A 14,797-nucleotide genomic window follows, 5' to 3' on the forward strand; every position below is an offset into this window, starting at 1 on the left:
GATAGGAGTACAAAAAAAAAAAAAATGAATTGTGAAATAGCAAAGTGTTTAGGGATTTGGGGAAAAGACTCGAGTGGGCACAACTCACAGCTCAGCAGAGAAATAGCATAAAGCCAAAGCGTAAGTACTCGCACCTTTTCATTGATAAACCACAGAAGCAGTAACAACAGCAGCAGGTGTGCAGGTGTGAAAATGCCCAAAACAATTGTTAATCGAGAGGTAAAACTGGATAAGCTCGGAATCTAGAAAGTGCATTCAAGTGTTATAATTGAAAAAGGGTTTCTATGTACACTCTGAGAGCGCACAAAAACAACAATCTCGAGCACTCGTAACAATGCGAATTACTTCACATTCACATTTATCATACGCCCCATGTGCTGCCTGCAAAAACCGAGTCACAAACAAAAACATAAACAGCATGGAGCAGAATTCAACAGAACAGAAGAGAACAGATCAAAACTCTACTGATTTCATTTAGAGTTTTACTGTTTTTCCTATATTCCTAACGAGTGTTTTCCATTTTCCTATTTTAACTTTTTTGTGTGCCGCTGCAAAGTTTTGGTGGCACTTAAAATTCATGTAGTCCAATTGTTTGGCTGTTCTCTAAAGCGATCCATCTATTTAGATACTCTGTAGTTAAATTGGGAAATACTGTCAGAGAAAAAGTGTAGAAATAATTTTGTAAATTAAGATCGTTATTCTGAGTACAAATAATTTAATTCAATAAAAATCAAATGAAGAGATATATTTTATTTTTTAAGTACGTACACATCAATGTATTAATTGTAAGACCAGTTTATTTTTATTATTTCTCTAGTTTAATACAAAATATACATATGTATATATTTTTTGATATTATTCACATACTACTTAAATCGATACCTTAGGGTATTTAGCAGTCTTCTTTTGAGTTGTCCGAAGCCCCCGCTTGTTTTTGCGCTGTTGTTGATGTTATAAGTGCCATGAATATTTTAGTTAATTTGAACTTTCGAACTGGGTGTTGCACGGTTCAAGTTGGCTGCTGCATCTGCAGTTGCCACTTTAATTGAAGTGCCACTTGTGAGACCATCAGAGTGTCCAGCTGAAAGGCTAATAGCCAAAAAGTCGATAGATTGCTGCCAAAGCCAACTTAGAGACTTACTCTTGATGCATTATTTATTAATTCTATTTTCTAGGTGTTTGATTGTCGTTATGTGACCACAACCAGTGGCATGTTTGAAGCAATTTGTAATCACATCAAGTATGCAACCAATAAAGGCAATCTGAGGTAAGTGAGGAGCTCTTAAATTTTATTAAAATCAAAAATTGCCACAGCCACAAAAGTGAGAAATAAAAATGTTTTTTTACCTCAATTGCGCTCAAAGTGCAAGTTGTTGTGCCATAAAAATTCACAAAAATTCGCAGCAATAAAGTCTCGTTTTAATTGAAAAACTGAGAGCTGGAGGGGAAATCATTTGAAAAAGACAAACAAACTAATTGAAAGCAAATTTGTTTCTGCATATCTAGTTTTTGTTTTACTACAATAAATTTTAAATACTTAATTAATGCTGTTAATATTATTTAATATTTAATAGTTTTATTTTTGCAATTTTCGACTAATTTCACAAAAATGAACATGCAGTGCACATAATTGCCAGCTTATTCTAATTAGCGTGCACAAATTTGTGATCTCACATTGAGACCTACCTATTTAGCACATCAAACTGTTAAGCCTCGCATAATTTTGCTGCCGCTCAAATATGCTGTTTATGGCAATTAGAAATTTTTGGAAAACATTTGCAATTCGCACTAACATCCGCCCATCCACAAAAACTTGGTAATCTACTCAAATCGATGAGGCGAATGTTTTTGGCCTCGACTAATTGGCAATGAGTCGAACGCTGTTGAAAAGTGGTCTAGCAAATATTTGGTATTATGTTTAGCCCATAGCCATAGACTGTCTGTCTATTGCTTTTTTGACTTTTGACTTGGCCAACATTGGTGTAGCCGATTATATGCTGAGCTTGTGAACTTTGTCTAAGCTTTTGTTTGGCTTCTGTGGTGTGCATGGAATATGTTTAATAGTTTCATTGTTTTATTCACAGATCTGCCATCACAATATTTCCACAGCGCACAGATGCCAAGCATGATTATCGCATCTGGAATAATCAGCTTATCTCTTACGCTGGCTATAAGCAAACGGATGGCAAAATCATCGGTGATCCCATGAACGTGGAGTTCACAGAGGTAACTTTAATAACATTTAGTAGCAGGATATATAACTTTGTGCATTCAGGAAATGTATGTAACAGATAGAAGTTAAATATTTTCTTGATCAGCGTCAACAGCTGAGAGGATATAGCCATGTCCGTCAGTCCATCTGCCTGTCTATCCGTCCGTGTGAATACCTAGATCTCAGAATTTTAAAAGATGAAGCTATAACAGCACTTGTTTTAAAATTTTACCACACCCACCTGCGCCCGGCAAATCGAAAAAAAGTCGAATAGTAAGCGTAATTGTAAAGCTAAAGAATTTTGTTACATACTATAATAACTATAGTGTTTGTGAATTCTATATATATATAGGTCAGTTTTAAATTTGTATAGTCTCCATAAATCCTGAAAATTTAGCTGCGATCAGATAAAAATTGTGGAAGTTATTTAAGAAAAGCTTTAAGAGTTCAAACAATTCAGCAGGAAATTAAAGACATCCGTATTGTTGAACGAGTTAAGCGAGGTGTGTGTTTAAATGGTCTAATAAAATACTCACATTTCACATTTCGCTCAATAGGCCACTTGTGAGTGGTTGCCTAGCAATCAAAGTGCCCAACAGCTGTTGTTGCTCCCATTGAATGGAATCGATTCGACTTGAAGCAATATCGACAGTCATTTTGTACAACTCTTTTATATTTTATTGCGGGCGTTTATTTATGGCTTGTAATCCACCTATCAATTTATATATTGGCATCACAATATTTACACGCATCAATTGCTTGTGAGCCGACAACGCACACATACACACACACACACACACACACACATATTTTGAGTTGTTGTTAAACCAACAAGTTGAATTATCCCTTGGACAACCCACATACACAGATAAAAGAACAAATTACAAGGCATAAATGCTCTTGGGCTGGGACAAAAAGTTGTCGGAGTTGTAGTAAATGCCATGTAATAAATCGCATTTTAAATACGTTCAAAAAAATGTGTGAGAATGGCAGAGAAACACACACAAACAAATAACAAAGCTGTCGATAAATAAACAGAATGTGCTGAGTTTTGTGCGTATGCAAAAGTCGCCTGGAAGTATGCTATACATATGTGAACATGTCACTTTTTATACTGTGTTCGATATTCTGATATTTGTTGTTGACTTTTAATCTTGATTTTATTCGCAGGTCTGCACTAAGCTGGGGTGGAAGGGCAAGGGCAGCGAATGGGACATTTTGCCCCTGGTTGTCTCGGCCAATGGTCATGATCCCGACTACTTTGATTACCCGCCAGAGTTGATACTCGAGGTGCCGCTAAGTCATCCCAAGTGAGTGCAAAAGCAGCACCAGGAGCGTGTGTGTGTGGGTGTCGTCTAACCAAACAACCAAAATACTTTCTCCTCCCCCAAATTCGTTGCAGATTCGAGTGGTTTAGTGATTTGGGTTTGCGTTGGTACGCGTTGCCCGCCGTGTCGAGCATGCTCTTCGATGTGGGCGGCATTCAGTTTACGGCGACCACATTTAGCGGTTGGTACATGTCAACGGAGATTGGCTGCCGGAATTTATGCGACACAAATCGTCGCAATATGCTAGAGGTAAGTTGCCGCCATTAAAGTGTTAAAATTTCCGCTTGAAGCGAGCAAAATCACAGGAAGGCTAAAAACTGTGGACGTGCGTTTGTGCGTTTGTGTGTGTGCATATTGTAATTGCGTTATTGATAGTACCAGCATTGTCCTTATTTAATGTCCTTGATGTCTTTGTCGGTGCCGCGCAGGCTGCAGCTTTCCGGCATTTATTTCATTACATGAACGCATTATGTGCGCGTCTCTTGTCGCATCGCTGCTGTGTATTTTTTATCACGTTTACTTTGCCGGCATAAAACGCTTTTCTCGCAAATATTTCGCAGTGTGTGCTTGTCGAGACACTCGAGCCGCCAGCATCATGAGAAGAGGAAGAGCGTTTAAAAGCAACCCAAGCGCATTAAAGTAAATCAAATTCATGAGTCTGTCCATGGCAAGGTGCAACATTTAAATTTACATACGTGAACGTATATGAAAACTCATCAATTAAATTCATGGAACAAGCTGTCTGCAGCTCCTTTGATTGCAGAGTTTCGATTTCTGAATTTCGATTACGAGTATTTGAAGTGCATCAATTTTTAATGAATTTGCACTTTCAATTTGCTCTTTTAATTAGTTTTGAACACGAACTTGCCATTAGTACACTTGCACACACACACACACACACTCATCAAAAATTATTCAATTTGTTGTTGAACTAATGCAGCCTTTCCTCTTACCCACTGTACTGTGTTGTACTCGTATACATATATAGACAAACTTACACTGTCAGCTGGTCACGCACATTGGCATAATTTCATTATGGACTCAATGTAAAATTTTTGGAAATATTTTAAATATTCATTTACTCATATTTGTTGTACAACATTTCGTTGACATTTATTGACGTTTACAGACAGCATAATATAGTTATGTTTTTGTAAGATTTCATTACAGAAAAATTGCATCAGTTTTTGCAGAAATGAACAAATAAATGATGTCATTTATTTAGTTTATGATAGAGTGAAAATATGTGAAACATAAATTTACATGTACTTGAATTCCAGTTGAAAACTTTAATATGCAAGCTAATTTATATAGTTTGTGAACTAATTTTTAAATATTTTTTATATATTATACTACAAACATTTTATTCAGTCCTTATGCTTCATTAGAATATTGTATTTAATACAATACAATTTTATGTTCCGTAATTTTGAAATATTGTGTCTAATTTATACTGTAACATTTGCATATTTTATAATGGAATAACGTTTCAAATGATTGTCTTTGCATTACCTCTTATATCTAATGCTTCATTTTATTTATAACACTATTTTATCTAATACAATTAATTTTGTTTTTTTTTTCTACGAATAAAATTCATTTGCAACAACTTTAATTTAATTTCTTTATTTTCTACTTCAAGCAAATTGGTACATTTTAAAATGGAAAGAAAAATATGATATCATTTAAGCTGAAGTTATTTTATTTACTTCACTTCTTATCAGATCATTTGATTCTAGCAAGAGCTTAAATTTTTGAAAACTTTCGGTTTAAATTTTGCGCATAATTTGAAGCCACTGTAACATGGCCGGCAGCAAAATCAATAGTTGATGTGAGTGAGGGCGATGCTCAGCAGACCGCAATGGGCTCATAAACAAACCATTTGGGAGCCACTTGTTGCCCACAGGCGTGACGTAGGCAACGCAAAAGCAAGAGCAACAGCAAAAGCAAAGCAATTATCAATGTTCGGCCACAAAAACCAAAAATTGTAATCGAAAATTAATAACGTCGCAGCAATTAGCGAGACCGAAGAGCAGCCAAAAGGGGATTCGAAACCCGAAAACACTTGTGCAATTAAATTGAAGCATATTACTAATGTGTTAGTGTTTACTACATGCTTACAGACGGTGGCGCTGAAAATGAATTTGGATACGCGAACTCCGACCTCGTTGTGGAAGGACAAGGCTGTGGTGGAAATGAATATTGCGGTGCTGCATTCGTATCAAAGCCGCAATGTGACCATTGTGGATCATCACACGGCCAGTGAGAGTTTTATGAAGCATTTCGAAAACGAGTCAAAGCTACGGTAAGTTACTTGGTGCACGTTACGTATGCGCAATGTGCGCCTTCCTGCCTCCCTGATGTGGCATATCGGAGCCGCAAGTTTATGGCTTAACGTGTTTTATTTGACTTCCTGTTTAAGCGGCGACGCGTCGACTGTGCAACTCTTCGCAGGTGTGAAAAAGTAAATTTATTGTTTTCAATTTGTTGTCGCCAACATTTTATGTAAAGTGCACGCGAGACACATAAATGGCGCGCAATATGTCAGAACTTTGTATGAGTTTTGGCTCAGTCAAAGTTGTTTTTATCATTTTTCACATACATATTCATATTTTATTTGGATTGTTTTGTTTTTTATTGGCCTGACAAGCGCAAATACATGTGTTAAGCCATTTTAATTATGGATTACACTGTTAAAAGTTGAATTGATTGGCTCTATAAATCTGTCCAAAACTGCAGCTCACACAATTGTGGAACTTTATTTGCTTACAAGGTTTATTTTTATACATTTCATTTAAACTGGACGACTAAATATATACATTGTGTAAACCAGTTAAGTCAAATGCCAGAAATACGCTTTCGCTGTAAGCTCTTCGGGTTGTCTAAAAATACGTGGCGATATTTCAATTACTCGCAATTTGCATTTTCTAAAGCAGTATCCACATAGATAAACGCTGCGTATCTGTAGCTCAATTAAGCAAAGAAAGAGGAGAACGTGGGAGCAGAGAATCAACCATTAGCTGTAACTGCTCTGGCTTCAGCTCCTCTTTGGCATTATGTCAATTACAGGCAATAAGCAAAAGCAAGGCAGCGACCATAACAATTACTAGCATCCTTTGCCATTTCTATCTAATACTATCTCTGTCATTGTCTCCCTTACAGGAATGGCTGCCCGGCAGACTGGATTTGGATTGTGCCACCACTATCGGGCTCAATAACGCCGGTGTTTCATCAGGAGATGGCGCTGTACTATTTGAAGCCCTCGTTTGAATATCAGGACCCCGCTTGGCGCACGCACGTCTGGAAGAAGGGACGTGGCGAGAGCAAAGGCAAAAAGCCAAGACGAAAATTCAATTTTAAACAAATCGCTCGGTAAGTACACGATGAGTGCTCAATGCGAGTTGCGATTGTGCTTGACGGTAAATGTTTGTCATTACCTTTTGGCTGTTAAGCTCAGCGACCTTTTTTGCCTCATCATATCCTTCGCCTGCCATTTAGTTGTGTGTGCGGTTGTGTGGCTGTGTATGTGTGCTTGTGTGTGTGCTTGTGTGTGGCGTGTCACACGACACAGCATCAGCAAGGATTAGCCTTTAAGTAGATTACATGGATTGTGGTTTATTGCTGCTGCTGCCGTTGGCAGCTATCTTCCTGCTCTCTCTCTCTCCTTGCTCTCTGCTGCTTCGCTGTCAGCGGCCATCAACTTGCTGGTTAAATTTGATGCATTGCACATCAGGTTTGTATTGTTAACTTTATCTACCTGCCATGTGTGTGTATGGTGATTTCTAGTTGAAAGAAGCTGTTGAAATTGTTATGCTAATGCTTGGCAACTGAAGTTTATTAGCTGCTGCTTTGTGCCAACACCTTTGAGATGATGTCTAATATACATTTATTACCCTCGTGATGCTTATCTTGGCATCCAGATGGGAACCAAATGCGTCATGCTGTGGCTGGGCTTGTTAATTACACTCTCTTTGAACTGATGATTCATGCCGAGCTATGCACTGAATCACTCTTCAAGCAAAAACAGTTTGAGCTTTAAGAAAATAATTATCAAATATACACCTGTTTCACCTTTAGCTGGAATTGCTGAACAAAACGAGCCAATTTACCGCATTAAAAAGGTGAATAATTAAACACATTTGTCCAGCTTTAAATGCCAAAATGAATTGCATTAATAACACACTACGAAAAACATAAACATGGAGCTGCAGACTGTTGCTTAATTAATTGTAAAAACAAAACTGATTCTGATGAAAGCTAACTTCAATTATGGAATGTCGAATTTTAAATACCCTTAGGTATGGACTGAAGTCAAATTTGTGTGGGCAAAACAGTAATTCTCAAATTTCAAATCAAATCTTAGGACATTTCAAATTTAAAATTTAAAACGGTCTCTTACTATGTAGATTTCAATCACACTGTCTTGGCTGAAATATAAAATGTATTAGTTAACAGTATAACATAAAACCCTAATTAATTCAAATACCTTTCGATTGGGCCTTATTTATTTTGGCCACATTTTTTTTACAAGCTCATCGCATAGAAAACGGGAAATTCGATTTTTCTGAAATTCCTAAATTATTAAAGCTGAATCTTTAGTTAATAATCAGGGGTTAAGCCCATGAATTAAATGAAAATAAATTATGGTATATTCTAAATGACCCAAATGTAGATCGATAGAACTATTTTCGCGGATGACAAAAAGGTGTATCCTTGCGATATCCATAAGTTATGTGCCTAAATATATGTTCAAGATATGGACAAAACACGAATCTCCTTTATTGAGAATAGGATATATCTCGGCCATACACATCGGTATGATATAAAATCTAAGAATCCAACACAAGCAATACAAAATTCCAAAATTGCAAGACATCTCGGATAGCTCCAGTGTCTAAAATGCAATTCAAATACTTAGTTATATTCCCAGCCACTTTCGATTGAATCTATTTATTATTAAGGGATCAAATATGGAAACAAAGTTTTTTGTTATTTAAAAGATTTTGAGTTTATGTACATTTATACTTTTTGGCAAATAAATATGATTAATTTTTCCTACTTTTTTTTAAATATATCTAAGTTTACATATAAAACATTTTATTTAAAAGAAACTTGCTTAAATGTCATACTGAATCAAAACCCATAATCAGGATGCTCCTGTTAGGGTATCGACGCATAAAATATATTAATTATTTAATGAGGGCACTTTAAATCGTTACAGATTAATGAAGTTGTTTGCGCACTTGTATGCTTCGCAAATTGCCATAAGTTAATTAATTTTAATTTATTGCAAATTGTGCAGGTATCTAGAAGTAAGCTGAGCGCTTGTCTGCTCTGGCTCAACAAGTCCCAGCAACTGCGTTGATTCACACGCACAAATAAAATGTATGTATATGTGTGCAATATGTTTTATATATGTGAACTGAACGAGCGAGACTCGGCTGGCAAAATGGCAAAAATGAAATTCATTAAAAAGTTGTCAATTAACATGTTGAAATCGTTATTTATGCGAACGCTCGCACACTTTATATTAAAACGAGAACTTCCGACGTTTTTATGGAAGGGGTGAAAAGTTTTTATCAATGCTTAAATGAATCGCAAATGCATTATACATCATATACATACATTCGTGTGTGTGTGTGTATTTATTAAGCTTCAGCACCATAATTAAGTTTAATTGTTTTTAGCAAGAGAGCTGAGCTCGACGTCTCTGTTGATGATGATGATGATGATGATGAAATGGAATTAAATCAGCGCTGACATCGACAACTTTATGAAAATCAAATTATACTGCGCACAAAAGTATGCAACGAAATGTGAGCTCCTGACGCCATATTGAATTACAGTTAAACTGCCTATAAGCAGCCTCATCCTCCGCTTTTACGTCTCTCCATCTTCATCTCTCGTTCATTTTCGTTTACTTGCTCTATACACGAGTAGTTGAGGGAACGTCAAGAACAGCAGCTGAACAACAATGGCATAAAAACCCTCACATATGAGAGCAGGAAGGATACTAAACTGTAAATTCTGTTATAAGACATGCGAAGGACCTTCTGTTCTGTTCTGTTGTTATTTTTGCACTATGCACATTAAAATTTAATGTGTTTGCGCTTTAAGAACAACGAGTTGGAAAACAGACTCGCACAGCGCCTGCTGCTATGTATATGCAATAAAAGTGTTGCAGCCATTTGATTATTGGCAGCTCCTAAGTTTGTTGTGTGTGTGTGTGTTTCCTTACGTCTTTTAAGCAATTTGTGCTATACTTGCAGACTATTTTCCAATTATATGGCATGTCAATCAACCGGTTCCTTGAGTTTGAAAGTCTGTGTGCTCTATATTATGGAACCGTTATAAAGCCTTGTCTAGTGTTATGATGTCTTTGACGATGCTGACTCTGCTGAAAAGGGTTTCTCTCTCTTTCTTTTATGGCGCAACTTTAACTAAGCTACATGAATATGCATAGAAAGCATGTATCATATTCCCCTAATAACCAATACTCTGACTTTGTGTTCTGACTTGACTCTTCTGAAGGGCTGTGAAATTTACATCGAAATTATTTGGACGCGCTCTATCGAAACGCATCAAAGCAACAGTGCTATATGCAACAGAAACGGGCAAATCGGAGCAATATGCGAAGCAATTATGCGAACTACTGGGACATGCTTTCAATGCGCAGGTGAGTGCACTTTTCATAATAATTACAAGATTGAAAGGCAGGCAACTTTATATAGATAATTTTAAAAATTAATAATTTTAAATAGAGAAATTGGTAAATATTTAAAGTCTGTTAGAAAAATAAAATAAAATTGAATAGATAAACATTTAAATACATATAAATAGCAATTTAAAGAAAGCGAAATTTAAAATATTAATGTTATAACATTGTAAATAAATTCTTACTAAACTTACTTAATCCTTAGTTAATTCTGATTAAAAATTAGAAAAATCACAAAATGTCGAAACAAATGAAGCAAAAAGCATTAGACACTTTCAATCATAATATTTAAGCCCAAATCATAGGCAAAAAATAGAACAAGCATGTGCGAATATTAAGTATACGTCATGCTGAACGGAAACAAGCTTAATTTGACATTATAAAACGCTTTGGCCCAGGTCCTAAAATTAACTGCAACCTGCGACCCAACGTAAATGTCACATTACACAAATTAGCATAAGCCCGAAATGTGCCCTAAAAATGTTTGGCAGCTTACTGTCCAGTTAAGGATGGTGTCGTATATATATTTATGTTAGCGTGTGCGTGTGTGTGTGTGTGTAGGTGCGGATGTTGGCATAAAAAGCATCTGCACATTGCCATCGAAAACTAGATAAGCGGCAAACACCTGTGACAAACTACACAGCGCACAAAATTGTGTTGTGCGTGTGTTTCGACCAGGTCAAGACACTAATGACCACAAAAGTGTTGGCTTCTGCCAGTGCCACTAAATTGTTTTGCTCATTTAGATATATTGCATGTCGGACTATGATATATCCTCCATTGAGCACGAGGCGTTGCTAATTGTGGTTGCCTCGACCTTTGGCAACGGAGATCCGCCGGAAAATGGAGAGGTAAGAATTGGCTATTGATCATCGGATAACTAACTGCCGAAACTAACTAAATGGCTAACTAAATGACTAACTGACCAACTAATTAATGTATGAGTGCTGTCCCCTAATGACAACGAATGCCAACTTTGCTCTTTCGCAGCTCTTCTCACAGGACTTGTATGCGATGCGAGTGCAGGAGTCGGGCGAACACGGTCTCCAGGATTCCAGGTGAGTCAATAAATTTTCATGCTCGCTTCCTTTCATTTTTATTCTTTGCTTTGTTGTTTTTGTTGTTGGCCACTTTTCCGCTTACTGTGCGGCTCTGCATAAATTTCATATAAATCAATTTGGCTGCCGGCTTTTCAATATTGGCAACAATCTACGCGCCCCCCTCGCTTGGCGAGTTTAATAAATGAGGGTTGCCCCGAAAGGTCGCAACTAAATTGCTTTTTAAGCAAGAATTGCATAATTTGTAAGACATTAGCCTTTTATTATCTGGCAAACAATTTGCAATTTAAAAAATTACGCTTGCCTTTCTCAAACTTTAGCCAGCCCACTTGAACTTTAAATCCGTCTTTTCTTCTTTGATAAAATATTTTACTCCAAAATATTTGACTAATTACATTTTTTTGAGCAGGCTTAAAACTCATTTTGGGTCACATATCGTATTCTTTTACTTCTAATTGGCTGCTGTTATTGTACTTATTACTGACACACATACATGACAAGAGAACGAGAGAGAGATACAATGAGAGAAAGAGAAAGACAAAGGGCAAAATGTGTGGCGCTAGGGAACACAGCCAAATCCGCGCAATTTCCTTTTACCCACCACGCCTGGCCCCAAACAATAACAATAATTTTGTTATTTCGATATTTCCGGCAAGTCTGTGTGTGTGTGTTCATGTCTATGTGAGTGCGTTTGTCCTACATATGGTATGAGTAATACTCTATACAAAAAAAATACAACGTTAAAAAGGCTCTGCTATGAGTACTTTACTGCTGCTCTCTCTATCTCTCTCTCTCTCTGAACAAGTTAAATAAAAGCTGCTGAGGATACTCGAAGCAAATCCTCTTTATATCTCGTATCTGCCTGGAGATACAAAAAAATGCAATTGCTGCAGGATATTTTGAGATTTGAGTTTGGCAATTGCATTGCAAGCTTGTAGTTCGATTATTTGGATTCGAATTAAAGTGTTTTAGCTACAGAATACAGAGAATGTTTTAGAGTGATGGAGTGAAATACTAAAATTATGAATAGGTTAAAGAAAATGTAAGAAAGTAAATCTTTAATAAATAATTAAAAGATGTGTATTAAATTGAAATTTAAACAATTGATTATTTATCTATTTTTATGCAATACTCTGAAGTCAAAATAGAATGTTACCTATTTTTTACTTGAAAGAAACTTCATTTGTAAATGGAAAATGATTGACATGTCTTTAATCAAATCATTTATATAATGTTTATTTTTTTATTTAGTTAAAATAATATTGAATGTTGAAAAGCGTGGTATCAGCAAGTCAACGACATAAAACGTTTGGCATTTCTCGTTTTTTATGTTGTAAAGGGGATTTCCGCTTGACAGCTTTGACAACTTAGTACATTCACGCACACAGACACAAGCACACTCATCCGAAGAGACACACATACACACAAACACACTGTGTGTGAGACACACATGTCTAAATTTATACCCAAACAAGGACGTTGTTCTTGAAGACGAAATTGAAAATTCATATGAAGAATGCGTTGTCTCGTCGCACACGCACAACTAATATGTCGATGTATGTGCGTGTGTGAGTGCGGTGTGTAAGTGTGTTAGTATATTTGGCAATTCAATAAAATATGATAAGCATCGACAGTAAAAAAATGTCCTGCGGCTGCTTGGAAAAGGACGCTTAGCGACTTTAAATGTTACCCCAACTCACGGCTCATGTTTTTTGATATATTAAAAAAAAAATTAATACACGCCAGACTGTTGAGCATGTGTGTGTATGTGCGTGAGCCTATTGTTGTTGTTTTGAGGCTTGTTTATACAATTTGTATTTATTACAACAATGGTAAAAGTAAAAGTCGCTGAGCGTGACTCACTTGAAGAGATGCCTGCATAAACCAATTAATATGATTTATTATTGCTTTTATTAGATCTCAAATTGTATTATGCTTCGTTGGTTTTGGGTTTCTCAGAAGTCGAAAAAGTCTGTTCTTCAGCAGTAGTAGAATAAATCAAAGCGTTAATTAGCAGTCCATATTTGATTTACTCACAAACGAATTTCGTTCCTCATTAGCCTGGCAATTAGATATCAATATATTCTCGATAATTTATCGTAGATGCCATATCAATTTCATTATGTTCCACTCAACAGATTAGCAAAGCTACTCGGCTTACGCTGCGTATGAGCAACATAAGAAGCTTGAGAAGTGATTCCATCGCCTGCGGATGATTTTTGGAGGGGATGTAAGATGCGAGTTTCCCTCAATTTTGTTGGCTTCTTTTCCGGTTCATTGAGTGCTTTGAGCGTTTGTCGCTTCGGAAATTGCTTGGCTGTTAATTGTTTGCCTCAATTGATTTCATTTTAAAGTCAAGAATGCGCAAAATTTTGTGGCAACTTTGCAGCGGCACTCGACACTCTTGAGACTCTTGACTCTCGCATCGCATGTTATACATAGTGCAAGTGGCAAGATTTTGGGGCTGTTGCCATTAAAAGTTTTCGCAACTTGTTTTGCTTAATAGTTTACAAAATAGTTTAGCTTGCTGCACTCAAGTTGAATTTAATGCAATTTCTCCTTCAAATCATCTTCGATTGCTGTGTGTGGTTTAAGTAAATTTACCAATTATTGCGTTTAATTAAATTAGTAGTTGTGGTCTAAATATTGATTGTGTACGCAAAGCATTAAATAAACATTAAGAGCTCGACGACTAATCGTGCATTATGACCCGAAAATGCACAATCATCAAGTTACGAGTGCTCAACTGGTCGTTGCTTTTTGACAGACACTGTGTTTTGTCCTTGTTTCGTGTCTCAGCTGTTGTGTGTGAGTGTGTGTGTTTGTCAGCTCAAGTGACTCACTTAATTGCTGTCTATTATGCCATCAACGCCCGTAAGTGTCCTTTTCAAGTGACACAGTGCACAGGTTTGCTTATCTGCCACCATATCGTACACGAAATATTGCCTGAGTATGAGTGTGCATCCTGCATCCTGATAGCTGCAACTGCCGTTGTTGCCGTTGCCGTTGCCGCTACTTGAGCATAACATACAAGTGCTACTTAGCCAGCAAACATCCAGTTAGACATCATAATCATCATCATCGTCATCATCATTAGTAGAAGCAGCATCTGCTGTCATAATAGTTTTTATGATGATATGCCTCGTACCTCTCTCGCTTTCGAGTAGCAATTACTCCACTTTGCATAATGAACCAGCTAACGGCACTCCAAATAGCAATACTTGCTACAAAATGGAATGCAAAACTGCAGTCAAAAAGTGCAAAGTGCAACACTGAGTTTTAAAGTCAAATAGCTTAGCTTATTGGCTTTCTTTTATGCACTGGCGATTTGCAGGGTATAATTAATCCAAATATAGTACACAATGCTTCAACACTTTTGAACAGCACTTTTCAAGTGCAGCGAATAATTACGAGTGCAACTTGTCCGACGGCCACTTGACTTGAGTAGAAGTCGAGCAAAAAAAAGTGTTGCCTACTTTTCGGC

At 36.7% G+C, this 14,797-nt stretch overlaps 1 protein-coding gene across 1 annotated transcript in view; it reads left to right on the top strand.

The window, feature by feature from the left end:
* LOC132783763 (nitric oxide synthase) overlaps nt 1–14,797 on the top strand; it is a 37,942-nt gene that overhangs the window by 16,001 nt on the left and 7,144 nt on the right. Inside the window, 9 exon segments of the mRNA XM_060789122.1 lie at nt 1,176–1,267; nt 2,085–2,226; nt 3,383–3,522; nt 3,615–3,789; nt 5,664–5,845; nt 6,703–6,912; nt 10,072–10,216; nt 11,002–11,106; nt 11,246–11,313. Of these exon segments, the coding sequence (XP_060645105.1) occupies nt 1,176–1,267; nt 2,085–2,226; nt 3,383–3,522; nt 3,615–3,789; nt 5,664–5,845; nt 6,703–6,912; nt 10,072–10,216; nt 11,002–11,106; nt 11,246–11,313 (1,259 nt within the window).

Source organism: Drosophila nasuta, chromosome 2L (assembly GCF_023558535.2).
Source record: "Drosophila nasuta strain 15112-1781.00 chromosome 2L, ASM2355853v1, whole genome shotgun sequence".
NCBI classification, from domain to species: domain Eukaryota; kingdom Metazoa; phylum Arthropoda; class Insecta; order Diptera; family Drosophilidae; genus Drosophila; species Drosophila nasuta.